Genomic DNA, 13,612 nt, shown 5'->3' on the forward strand with positions numbered 1-13,612 from the left:
GCCTTTGAGATGATATGAACATTATTGAGTACTTCCTATGTGGCCGCACTGCAGCAAGAGCTTTGTTGGCAACATCTCATTTAATCTCACAGCAACACTATGAAGTTACTATCATTTTGCAGAAGAAAAAAAGTCTAAGAGAGGCCAAATAACTTGCCCAGTCAGATTTTGAGCTCAGGTAGTCTCGAGTCCAGAGCCCAAGACATATCTATAATTGAGTAGGATCGATTCCATGAACCCCTTGCAATCTTGTGTGTTTATATATGCATTGCGCTTGGAAACTTTCATTGGTTTCTCAAAGAAAATTAAGAACTCTTGCTCTAGAGGAAGCAGGACCCGATGCCAGCCATGGACCTGATGCCAAGGGTGGAAGAACAGCTACCTTTTTCCTCCTTAGAAGGGCTTCCCATCTGCCTGGACATCCTTCCTGCCACTGAGGGCATTTCCCGCACAGAGCCTTCCTTCACTCAACTGAAGGGAGGGGACAATGCACCACATACTCCAGCTGTGCATCCTTCCAGATCTTTCTGCTTCCTTGTCTGCTGTTCCATGAGTGCCCACAGCTCTATTCTGGGCCCCACTGTCAGCCCTGCACCATGAGGCTTCACAGCGCACATGTGGGAAGCTAACCCCACACCTCAGTGTCTGCAGCAGCTCATTTTGCTCACCTCGGGTCACTGGGCTTGGGCACCTGGGCTCTTGAGGCCACTTTCTCATTCGTTGTGGGAAGGAAGTGTTACTCAAGCATGAGCACTTAGTTGACAAGAATGGTGTTTGCACAGATTGCAATAAAAAGCTTACACTAAATCCAGATAAGCTGTCCCTGCCCCCGCCACATAAAAACAACACACAGAGACCAAATTGCCCTGAGACTTAGATCTGAGCTTCCCAACTTGTGAACTGTGGCGACTGGTGGGCTGGGTGTGCTCAATGGACAGCTTCATCCAGGGGTTTCAGGGTCTCATATAAATACCATTATTCTCAGGGTCACGACGTCAACAAGGTTGGAACACAGTGAAATAGGCAACTTGCTCCTTTATCAGCAAGAGCTTCCTAAGAGCATTTAAGAATCAGATGGAAAGTGTAAAGGTTCCCAAGAGAGGTGTCAGCTCTAAGTTCCCAGAACCTTCAACATCCCCACAGGAAACATCACTATATCCCAGCAGGTTAGAAGCATTGCTCAGAGGGAAGATTTAGACCTGCACTGTCCAATACTGTAGCCGGTAACCGCATGTGGCTACTGAGCACTTGAAATGAGGCAAGTCTGCATTGAGAGATGTCTAAGTACAAAACACAAACAAAATTCTGGAGATCCAGGATGAAGAAAATAACAGAAAATCTCAATTTTTACAATGATGATTGCTTGTTGAAATGATATTATTTATGATATACTGGGTAAGTAATCCTACATGTTCCTTTTACTCTTTTAAATGCATCTGCTGGAAATTTTTTTTTCTTTTTTGAGGCAGGTTAGCCCCGAGCTAACATCTGCTGCCAGTCCTTTTGCTGAGGAAGATTGGCCCTGAGCTAACATCCTTGCCCATCTTCCTCTGCTTTCTATGTGGGACACCTACCACAGCATGGCTTGCCAAGCAGTGCCATGTCCACACCCGGGATCTGAACTGGCAAACCCCAGGCAGCCGAAGCAGAATGTGCGAACTTAATTGCTGCTCCACTGGGCCGGCCCCTGCTGGAAATTTTTAAATTACATACATGGCTCGCACTCTATTTTTCTTGGACAATGCTGCTCTAGACCAAACGTCCTCTGCCTTAACATTTATAGAATAAAAACAAAAGTTGGTGTTACCCAATGGCAGCAGCAAGCATGTTACAACTGCTCAGAGTGAACTTGAAGACGGTGATGTCTTTTACCTTTTCCTCTGGTTTCTGTAGCAGCAGTGCTTTACTCCTTTGCATTTCCATAGCATCCATCCAACAGAGTTTAAGATCTTCTTGACTGAAGTAACATTCCCTTATTATAAAACTGCTGCTATTCACTGACCGTTGTTCCACGCTCGGCTCCATGCGGTGCGCTCTACATCTATTAGTTTGCCTAATTCTCATATGAGCCCATCAGGGTAACTACAAATGAGGAAACTGAGGTTCAGACGGTGCCTAACATGCCCAAGCCAGCTTCAGTCTCATTCCAAACCTGCACTCTCAACCACTCTGCTACACTGCCTCCTACAGGAGGGGGTGGGAGAAAACTCAGATAGCAGCTGCAATACTTTTGAGGAGTGCCAACACCTCCCCCCTCGCCAAGACGTTAAGGACATCACCCTCTGCTTTGCAGCCTTGGTTCTCTGGGCTCACGGCATGGGAGAAAGACTCTGAGTGCCTGGCTAGGGAGTTATTTGGGAGCCTTTAACATGAGCAGAGCGGAAATGCCAGGAAGTGGGAGGGGTTCTGGTCTCTACAGACAAGAAACTGAAGAGGGTGGAGGAGTCAGAGAGAACATCCTGCCTGGCTTTAGATGGCTAGACCCCAAAGAGAAACAGCCCCAGTGACAAGCCTAGTGTCACACAGGTCTCCAATTGGCTTGGATGGAGAAGCATATCATTCTTACGGGTCGAAAGTATATAATCACTTAAGACAGAAAGCTGTGTTAAGACAAGGTCACGTTCTTTATTTGCTCAGTGTTTGGGACACTGTGACAAGAAAGGTATTCTTGGAAAACTTAAAATTTTTTGCAAAGTGGCTTGGGAAGTGATTACATCACTGTTAATCATTTAGTATCTTTGATTACTGAGAACCTGGAGCAGGCAGCTGACCCTCCTTTCCAGTATCTTCTGAAAGTTTTTACTCTTCATGCTAAGGCTTTATGAGGGGTGGGAGCAGTAATCTGGGAAGCAGGATCAAAGACCACAAAATAAATATTCAGATCAGAAATCTGGCGTTTAGTCCAGACCAACCTGCTAAACTTGAGATTATATTTGTAGCCAGCAGAAAACTTGAAAGTATTGATTAGAAGCCCCAGATTGTCAAAAGAAACTGCTCAGGCATCAAAGACTCATTCCTGGTGGAAACAGGAGTGAGAAAGAGCAGCATACAGGCCAGAGGAAGCGTGTATTTCAGCAGCACCGGCTACGGATCAGGTGTTTGAAGTACGTAAGACACAGGTAGAGTTCCTAGGAAGGAGGATTCTCGTCCCCTTGCACAAGAGCAGAGTGTCCTCATCAGAAAGCCAAGGCCAGTACCCCATCCTCGGCCTTCTAGGAGTAGTGTGTGCATGACCACCTAAAGGAGTGGCTTTTGGATCTGAGGAATTTGCTTTGGTGCAGATCTAAGAAACAGCATCTCCCAGCTTTATACAAATTCAGCCTTTACTCCACTTTCCTACGGCTCCTCAAACATTTACTCGCTCGGAGCTTCATATTCAGTGCCTGTGTCACAACTCTTTGCAAAAGCTGAGAACACAGCAGGGAAGTTTGAGGTTTATATCCTGACAGGTAATAGCCACTTTCACTTGCTCTTACTTCTGGGATGGTCAGTATAAGGTGAGCTAGACCTTCAGGAATGTTCCCTTTAGGAACCTGTAAGCAAGACCAGGAAAGAGACTTGGTGCCGCGACCAAGCATGGGATACTTGGTTAGTTATGAATCCACCAGAGTCCTAGGACTTTAGGGCAGGATGCGGATGAGGCCAGTGGTTTCTGCTCCCTGCCCTTTCCTCACTTCATAGAAAACGAAACAGAGGCTCAGTTACAGTCTTATCTATTCGGTGAAGCCTGACGTTGATGCTTTTTCCCAGAACACACCAAGAGATGCAAGAGTGGATGTGAGTGTGTGTGAGGCAAGCGCGAGGGCTCCTCTCCCCTTGTCTTTCCCTCCAGGCATTTACAGCCTCACTGTGTTCCAAGTGGGCCTAACACCTTTCCTGCCTCTCACCTTGTGGAGAAATTCCAACCCACGCATTCCAAACCTTCACTTTTTTTCTAAACATGATCAGAGCACTGATTTACAAATTGAAAGGATTCAGGGTGAAAGCAGGAGGGGAAGAAGAACAGCTAGAAAAATACCAGGGGTTTTATGAAAACCCCACCACCCTGGATACAGCTGATCTTATCTGATCTCGGATGCTGAACAGCTGGCCCTAAACCTGGTTTATTGCCCAAGCTGGTTGGCATTGAGGAAACCATAAATCAGGCAGAAAGAACCTTCCCTCTGTAACAGACTTTTCAGGCAACAGAGATGGGATAACGTACCTAGGAATCAAGGTACTAGCCCCACTAACATAGGAAACCAAGCTTTGCATCTCTGCTGGCCAAGCACAGATGACTTTTGTTCCAAAGCATCGTTGGATGAAACAACATGGCCTCCCAGCTCAACCACCATGGTAACTTGTAGGCACAAGAATTTCCTAGAAGGGAGGAGGCCTGAGAAGCAAAGTGAAGAACAGCTTCCCCCCTCCAGCAGCCACAGTCCCTACAATCCCCCCTAAATTGGTTTTCACCTCAAACTTTTCTAATCCAGCCAATGAAGCACTTTGCACAAACTGGGTAGGGCTGTTACTACGGCAATGGTTTCTGGACACTGATCACCACTACCTGGATCACAGCATCTCCGTCTCTCTCCCCATCAGAGGGCAATGGAGAATTGGCAGGGGCTGAGCTCAGCAGAGAATAATTAGAGCCCATAGAGGTATACCAAGTGCCTAGAAGTGTGAGTCTCAGACCAGCGTGAGGTGCTCCTGATCTGAAAATTCAGCCAACATGAGTTTAACCCCTTGTGCTTTCACTCCACAAGTGCAAGTCCATAGGTTTATTTAATTCATTAATTTATTTTGCTGAGGAAGATCCACCATGAGCTAACATCTGTGCCAACTTTCCTCTATTTTGTATGTGGGTTGCTGCCACAGCATGGCCGCCAACAAGTGGTATATGTCCATGCCTGGGACCTAACCCAGACGCCAAAGTGGAGTGTGCCAAACTTAACACCTAGGCCACGGGGCCAGTCCATATGGGTTTATTTTTAACTAAAACTTTCACTTTTCTTCCTTATCACAGATATTAAGACAAAAAATATGGAAATTAAGATAAGCGAAAGGAAGAAAAAACCACCCATAATTCCCATCGCCCAGAGAGAGCCACTTTTAGTGGTTTGGTGTACGGAATCTGTGCTATGCAAATTTGTGTGCTTTTTTAAAAACAACAAAAATGGAATACCATACATGTTGTTTTATAGTGTGCTTCCTCACTTACTACACTGTGACTATCTTTCTAAGTCAATGAATGCACATTTAAAACATCATTTTTAATGACTGCGTGTTCCTCAGTCATGTGGATTCACTCCATGTTACTCATCCAGGCCCCTCCTGTTGGACGTGAAGATTGTGTCTAGTTTTTGGCTATAAGAAAAAAGCACCATGTTAACTCATTATATGATCTTATTTCTTTAGGATAATTACCCCAAATTGGAATTTCTGAGTCAAAGATCCATATATTTTTAAGGCTTTGGGATGTGTATGGGAAAACCGCTATGAATTAATACTCCTACCAGCAGTGTATGTCTGTTTCTTAAACTCTCACTAGTGCTGAACGTCATCCATATTTTCTTCTGGGTTTGACCATGCTCACTTGTAAGTACTTACAAATATAAATAATACTTATACTTATGATCACCTGGCTTCAGAGTTTCTCAGAGAAAGGCAATCTGTAAACACAAAGAATCTAAAATTATCTAGAGTGGGAACACAAATTTTAAGAACTTTGTGTATGGAACAGGGAGAGAGGACACAGAGTATGTAATAAAATATTGTTTCCAGAACTCTAGCTTTGACATCCTGACTTGTGCAATGCTACACCCACGAAGAAAGCTCCTTTATTGAGTTCCTACTACACGTGAGACACTGTGCTGAGTGATGACACAATCTCGCGATATCTTTACAAGATCCCTCTGAGAGGGGCGTTGTTATGCTCATTTTGAAATTGAGGAGACTGAGGCACAGATTTAACTGACTTCCCCAAGACCATATATATCTGGTAAGCATCTGAGTCAAAAAGATCCAGGGAATTCTGCCTATGATTAGAGCAAGGGAGTCTTTAGACTCAGATGATTTTGCAAATTGACTGTAAGCTGTCCTAGCAGAGGAGAGAGAGTCTGAAGCTCAGTGAAGAAGCACTTATGGTGAATTTAGTGCGGAGAAAGCAATCCCTCCAATCCATGGCTTTAGAAATGGCTCTCTCTGAGATGGACCAGGGCTGTCTCAGTAATCCCATTCAGGGGGTTTCCTATTGAAGGAAGATAAGTAGAGAAGAGTTATTGGCTATTCTTTCTCTCCTTTCATTTCTGACTGTCTCAGAATTTCTCAGACCTTAGTGTACTTGGGGATATTTGAGTTCCTCTTAAATGCAGATTCCCAGAGTAAACCCAAGACACTCTGGTTTGTAGGGTCTGAAGTGGGTCCCTGGAATCTATATTTCTAACCATCAGTAGAGGCTGATGCGGGTGGTCCTTAGATCAGGCTTTGAGAATCATGGCAAATCTACTGTGCTGAATTACATAACCTGAGATGACTGTGAGATGCCAGCCTCTCCCTGCCAGGGTGGTCCAAAGGAAAACCCATGGTAGGCGGGAACTGAATCCTTTATACTGATGTGCATTTGCTTGGCTAATGACTGGGATATCTTACCCAAGGATAGCAATGGTTTCCCAAGAGGCCTGCCATGCCTATAATACTTCACATAAAGTAATTCTTCAACAGAGAGCCGCCCCCACCTCCTTGCTCTGACCTGTGTAGAGGCGGAATTATTATTCATCCATCAGTAACCTCTCCCTGGTGCCCTGGGCCTGGGTGAGGGATACAGACTGTGCCAGATGTCAGTAAACCCTCTCATAGCCATCAGCTCACTTATTCCAGAAAGATTTCCTACAAGATGAATTCAGCAGGTGATAATTATCATCATTATTACAATATCAGCTTCTTCAGTCATCACTCTCGTCATCAGCAGCAGCAGCATCTAACACTGACGAAGTGGCTCTCTTTGCCCAGGCATTGTACCAAACACTGGACTTGTATGATTTCTTTTAATCACACCATACTGCTTTGGGGAAGACCCCATTATAGTTTTACTCTCATTTTTTCGGCCAAGAGACTAAGGCACAGAGAGGGGAAGTAACATGTCCTAGGTCACACAGCTAATACATCGTGGAGTCAGAATTCCAGCCCAGGCCATCTGCCTCCACTTGAGTGGATCCCATGATTCTTATTTTATTAGAAGAGAGGGACCTGGGGCAAGGGGGAGGGGGCCAGATTGCGACTTGCCCAGGACCATGAAATTTGTCAGTGGTGTCATTAGGTCAATTACCAGGGCCTTGCTGACTTTCTGCCCTGGCCTCTTTAGACAAGCCTGCTGCTTCTAGATGGTGTTAGGACAGACTCTGAAAAGGGAAGCTTTCAGTTAATTAATGGCACTGAGTAGAAAGCAAGTTGTGGTCCTGAGGGAACTCTGTACTATTATTTAAGCTCCTGGCATGAGTGGCCAAGAGGCTAAGTCTCTCAGAGTTCTGCAGTGATACAGGTATTAGACAACATCTATGGCTCCCAGGACAGGTGCTGGGGCTCCACTCACATCTGGGCTCTGTTTGGGCGTTGAATGCCATGCTACCCAACTAACAGTACTTCTGACTCTCTTTGTCGGTGTGCTGGTGACTTGGCTTGAGGCTGCTAAACTCACTGTGGGCCTTCAGGCCCCCTGGAACATTTCCCATCCATTCAGTGTGCAAAGGCTGGGTGTGGGCCTCTAGATTGCCCTGGACAAGATCAACTCCGAGCCCGCGGACCTTGGAAAGTTCAGCTGGGAGTTCACTTATACCAACTCAGCCTCTGAGTCTGGTGCCAAGGAGTCTCTTGCTATTTTTACCAACCAGGTCCAGAGAGAACAAATTTCTGCCCTGTTTGGACCAGCATGCCCAGAAGCAGCAGAGGTAGAGTATACAGCCTTCTAGAAACTTTGATTGAGTTTCCATTGGAAGGGATGGTCTTAAAGGTGATGGTACAGACTTGAACCATCTCTTGAAAGGATGGCATTATTATAAATAATAACTGTGTAGGTCTTGGGTACTATTTCTTTGAGATGTAACTAGACTAGACCATGCAATTAGAACAGTTAACATTCCCTGTAATGAAAACCTTTCAAATCAATAATTGTTAGTTCACTCACTAACTTGTTGGTGTTCACTAACACATGTGTCAATTGTTTGGACTTGGTGCTATTGTATATTCACTCTAATATTGTCATTATTCACTCTAATGTCAGAGTGAAAGGCTCAGAATAATTAAGAAGGAAATGAATGCTTGGTTTTAAATAGAAAAATATTGCTTGTGTAGATTTCCCTTTGGTGTGTATAATAAATTATTCAGTGATAGTAAAACTAAGCAAGAAAGAACGAATGACAGATTGCAATAAGCCAGGGCAAGAAAATGAGAGACACAAATGACTTATGTTTGTTTAGTTAATGGGATTCCCTTTGCTGATGTCCTTGGGTATTTTGGCCTCTGAGAGGTGTTGATGCAAAGGCTGAATAGAATGGAGCGTCACAGTCCTCACCCTCAATAATACTGCAGAGCTATCATTAGTGGGTGCTGTAGAATTAAGTTCATGTTGGAATTTGAATCGTCGTCTCTCCTGGAATTCTCCTTTTAACACATTTTAGCTGTCCAAAGCCTACCCATTCTTCAAAGTCAAGCTCAAATGCCACGGAGCCTTTCTTCATCCCTCCATATTCCTAATTCCCAAATCAGAAGTAATTTCTCATTTCTCTAAACTCCTACGAATCTATTGGCTATAAACATTAAAGGGTATATTTAACTCTAGAGCATTTGTATATGTCTTAGCTCCTGAAAGAGATGAAAATCTCCTTTAAGAGTAAGATCTCCAAAGTTCCTTGTAAATCGTAGGCTTCTAAGAAAAATGAATGAGAAATGAACAAAGAACAAACTAAGAAAGAAAGACTAAGAGAGTGAGTAGCAGCTATGAGTGTGGGCTCTGGAACCTTATTGCCTGATTTCTAACCCTGCTCCATTATTCGCTAGCTTTGTAACTTACATCTCTGTGTCCCCATGTTTTCATCTATAAAATGGGTTAATGAGAACACCTATCTCATAGAAATGCTGTAAGAATTGAGGTGATATATGAAAGCTCTCATTAGAATGCTCGGTACATAGTAAGCTCTCAATAAAAGTCCAATATTGTTATTCTTGTCCTCTGAGGTCTTGCATCCTCAAGTTGGATCCAAGACATTATCATCCATGCTCCAAAAGAGAGGATCTAGTATGACCCATAGACTCACTGAATCCACAGTTTATGCAGATACCTTACAGTGGGGTGAGAGTGGCATAAACTCAATTATTGAAAGACACCCTTTTGGTTGCTTTCAAGATTATTGGTTTGCTGGCCTCTGTGTGGAACATCCCCATGTTTGACTTTGTTGGACAAACAGCAAAACCGGAAAATGACTTCTTGTATGACACCTATGTGAAACTCGTGCCCCCCATGCACAAAATTGGTGGTGTGCTCCAGAAAAGCCTCTGATACCTGGGCTGGAAACACATCGGGATGCTGGGAGGTCACTCTAGGACTTCCTCCTGGGATGGAGTGGATGAGTTGTGGAGGGTTGCAGAGAATGAACTCAAGTCCCATTTCACCATCACTGCCAGTGTGAGATATACCAACAATGATCGAGCCCTCCTCCAGGAGAATCTTAGGAGCATGTCAGCAACTACCAGGGGTAAGTAGAAAAGAGTCTCCCATTGCTTATGTTTGGAGAGACAAATAGGAAAAGCAGACTGTTTGAAAAAACTGAGAACTCTTCATTTTTCTATGGGTGTAAAAAGCAGACACAAACAGGGTACAAAAGTAATGATACATAAAAGCATCACCAACAACAGAAAAATTCTTTGGGTTTTTTTTTGGTCTAAAGTGAAATCTCTGATGCTATAGTGATATGATGCACAGAATAAGCTCTGGAAGTATCTTCCAGGTGGGCTGGGTCCTGGACTTGCGTGGTTGTTCAGAGCATGGGCTCTGGAGACAGACGGACTTGGGTTTGAAACCAGCCTCTAACACTTTCTAGCTGTGTACTCCTGGGAAAGTACCTTAATCTCTCTGTGCCTCAGATACTTTATCTGCAAAATGGAGACAATCATCCTACCTACCTCATAGAACGGTGAGGATTAATTAGGGTCATGCTGTACAGTGCTGGACATAGTAATTGGCCAATATATGATAGCAATTATTTTTGTTATGGTGCTTATAGGGCTGCACTTTCTAGCAGGAATTAGTAACTGATTCCTCTCTGTTCTTCAAATAAACTAAGCTCTTTCTGGCCCTGGGACTTTGCAATTTGGCCTGGAGTGCCATCTGCAATCCTACCTCACTCCACCCAGTGCTCTTTCTGTGGGTAGCTTCCTCTCATCCTTCTAGAATCAGCTCAGAGTCCACCTTCTCCAAGGGGCCTTTTCTGACTACTTGATTCGAAATGGTTTTACCCCTGTTACTATTACAGCATCCTCCCCGCCCCCACTAATTAGAATCTTGAATGATCTCTTTAATTTCTTCACTTGTATACTGTCTGTCTGACTGACAGCTCCCTGAGGACAGGGGCCTTCTCTCTTGCTCACTGTGTTTCCTGTGCTTAGCACAGTGCCTGGTACATTGTTGGAGCTCAGATAAATAGATTACAATTTACGTCATTAAAAAAAAAAAAATCACTACTTCATGTGACTTCCCATGGTCAGTTCATGTGTGTGACCTCAAAATGCATGCTGACACATTTGGATGGGAGAAAAGGAGGATGGCCCACTCCCTTCCCATCCCAGCTCAGAAAGTTTGAATGCCCCTGATTCCAGGCCCTCTGTGAACTCCTCCTAACTGATGTGTGGCTGGTGAGACACAAGCTGAGTCTGTTGTTCTGAGTCAATTAAGCAAAGACACTAGAGCACTAGAGTACAGACATGCTCCCAGACTTTTTCAGCTTGGACTTGGGAGAGAGCTGCGGTGAAGTCTTTGGTCCAAAAAGCAAAAGCTGCCAGGTTGTATAATGCTGGTCTGGTTCAAGAGGTGTACTCTCTGGGAATAGTGTAGGCATTCTTATTTCCTAAAGCATGCTCAAGGAAAAAATGTTCATGTCTCATTTGGAGTGGCTTCAGGCTAGACTTCAAAAGTGTGCATGCATGCATGCACGTGACCATGTACAATTGGCCCACTCTGTTTTCTCTTACAGTTATCATCTTAATCTGCAGCTCAGAGGATGCGCAAATTATTCTGCTGGCTGCAGAGAAGCTGGGACTCAACACAGGAGAATTTGTCCTCATTATTTTGCAGCAGTTGGAGGCGGGTGCCCACGACCCCTCAATGGCTCCCGCAGTAAGAGGTAACATGTAGGGAGCACTTGCTATGTGCTAGATGCATTAGCTCACTGAATACTCGCTATGACCCTAGGAGGCAGGCACTCTTGTGTCCTCATCTTAAGATCAGGAGACTGGGACTGAGCTGGAAGAACTTACCTGGAGTTCTTTTGCACAGTTAGTGAGAGGTTGAGCTGGGCCTTGAACTGGGCTGCTGGCTCTGGAGCCTAGCCCTCTGTGGTCTTTGTCAGGGAACACCAGCTGAGGAAGGACTATTATTTCTACTGGGTAGCTGAGACCTCCCCAAAGGACTCTCCAGCACAAGTGGCTATCACTTCCTTTTCTCCCGTGGTCACTTCCCTGTGTCCCTGTTGGAGTTCTAACGGAGGCCTGGAGAGACTAACATCCTGGTCCAGTGAGGCAATCTAAGGTGATTTGGTTCTTTTGGTAATGATAGGAATAACTGAAATGTACCACGTGCCTCCTATGAGTATCAAGTTGCACATTTTACATGCGTCGCTGCATTTGATAGTACCAAGAGCTCTGTGAGGTAGACATGCCGTGCATTAATTCCAGGCATCATTGCACTCAGTATGCCAAACAGCCTCATAAGCTAGATATTATTAGCACCCCATTACAGATGCAGAAATTGACGCTTAGATAAGAAGGTACCTTACCCAAGATCTCAGAGCTCCCAAGTAGCATGGCTGGTCTTCCAAACCTGGTCATTTGAACTCTGGGACCAAGCCCTTTGCCCCACACAGCTCAGCCTGATGGGGTGTTTACTGGGGGCCAGGCTCCACTATGAGCATTTGAGATACTAAAACTCATTTCAGCTTACAACCACCCCGTCGGGTAGATACTTTCATTTTCTTCATTTTACAGATGTGGAAACTGAAGCCCTGGGAGGTGACAACTTGCCCAAGTTCACACGACTAGTATGAGCAGAGCTAGTATGCAAAGCCAGGTGGGCTGGCCTCAGTGTCTGCACATTTAACCACCACACTATACCAGCAGACATCTTAAAAAAGCCACTTGCATTTAGGTATGGACAGACTGTATATTGTTTCCAGCAGCTTTATCTTTCTAAAATGTGCATGTTTTATATGATCATAAGAAGCTGAAATGGCAAAAGGGAATAAAGGAAGATGTATAATAAGGTCCCAGATTTCTTTGCTTTTTTTTATCACGAAGTGTTTCGGATCACCAAAAGCATCTCAGATTCTTAGGATGGCCAGCCGAAATTCTACACTTATGCTCAACTTTCCAGAACATCCTCCTACGCTCCCTTTTCATTGCTGTCCACCCCTTTCTCCTCACTTGTCGTCTCACCTCTGCCTTCAGAAAGATGGGAGGAGAGGATGGGCCAAATCTTAGCATTGACAGGGGAGCCCTTCCAACCCCATGGTTACTTTCTCCTAAAATCTTGATGACCAAATTCCAATTGTTTTGTGGCGCAGAAAGAATGTAGACTAAAAATATACCACACAACATCCACGCAGTTGAATTCATGCTGCTTTAAAGAAGAATAGCATAAATCCACTCTATAAAGATGTTCACGACGTAGGCTTAAGGGGAAAAGAAATCAAACTTCAGAAGAGCAGTGTAGTGGTATATAATTTACGTGAAACACACACTCACACACAAACACACACCCCTCTGTACGTGCCTAGAAAGTTTGAACACCTCTCAGAGTGGGATGGGAGGGACAGCAGGGAATCGGGGAAGGTCCTACTGTCTGTCATATACGTATATACAAGGAGTGGATATTCCTTTCTTAATAGTAATAATATAGATAATAACGATAGTAACAAACCACTCAAGTCACAAACAAAAACTCTAGAATCGACAGTCCTAAGTTTTTCATGTTTTCGCCATCCACGGGTAAAAGTTAAGCTTTCTACCTCTTAGCTGCTTGATGCTCCAGGTAAGTTTTTATTTTTTATTTATTTATTTTTTGGCTTCCTTCCCACTTCGAGGCTAGCTAGAAAACATGGAACTTGCATGGCAGGCCTTCCAGAGTCATTGTGTTTCCGAGGATTAGAATGTAGCAATTCAAATTCGACACTGACTTTCGTGCAGTTCTGTGCTCAGATTATTTCCTACAGAACGGCTCCATTTATTTAATTATTTTTCAGGACAGTTTTTGGAAGGAGGTATTGACAAATGGGAAGGTGATGCACCTCCCCAAAGTCTATGAGTCAGTGTTTCTCATCGCTCTCAGCTCCCACGGAGAAGGCGCTGGAGGTGAAGGCTTCCAAACACA

General features: G+C 44.3%; 2 protein-coding genes across 7 annotated transcripts in view; one reads left to right on the forward strand and one right to left on the reverse strand.

Moving 5' to 3' along the window:
- Nucleotides 1–13,612, reverse strand: part of ACSL5 (acyl-CoA synthetase long chain family member 5) — a 63,530-nt gene that overhangs the window by 47,876 nt on the left and 2,042 nt on the right. The window lies entirely within an intron of this gene.
- Nucleotides 7,536–13,612, forward strand: part of LOC100068630 (guanylate cyclase 2G-like) — a 58,962-nt gene continuing 52,885 nt past the window's right edge. Inside the window, 4 exon segments of the mRNA XM_070228183.1 lie at nt 7,536–7,925; nt 9,380–9,728; nt 11,223–11,332; nt 13,485–13,612. Coding sequence (XP_070084284.1) covers nt 7,536–7,925; nt 9,380–9,728; nt 11,223–11,332; nt 13,485–13,612 — 977 coding nt within the window.

Source organism: Equus caballus, chromosome 1, assembly GCF_041296265.1.
Source record: "Equus caballus isolate H_3958 breed thoroughbred chromosome 1, TB-T2T, whole genome shotgun sequence".
Taxonomy (NCBI): Eukaryota; Metazoa; Chordata; class Mammalia; order Perissodactyla; family Equidae; genus Equus; species Equus caballus.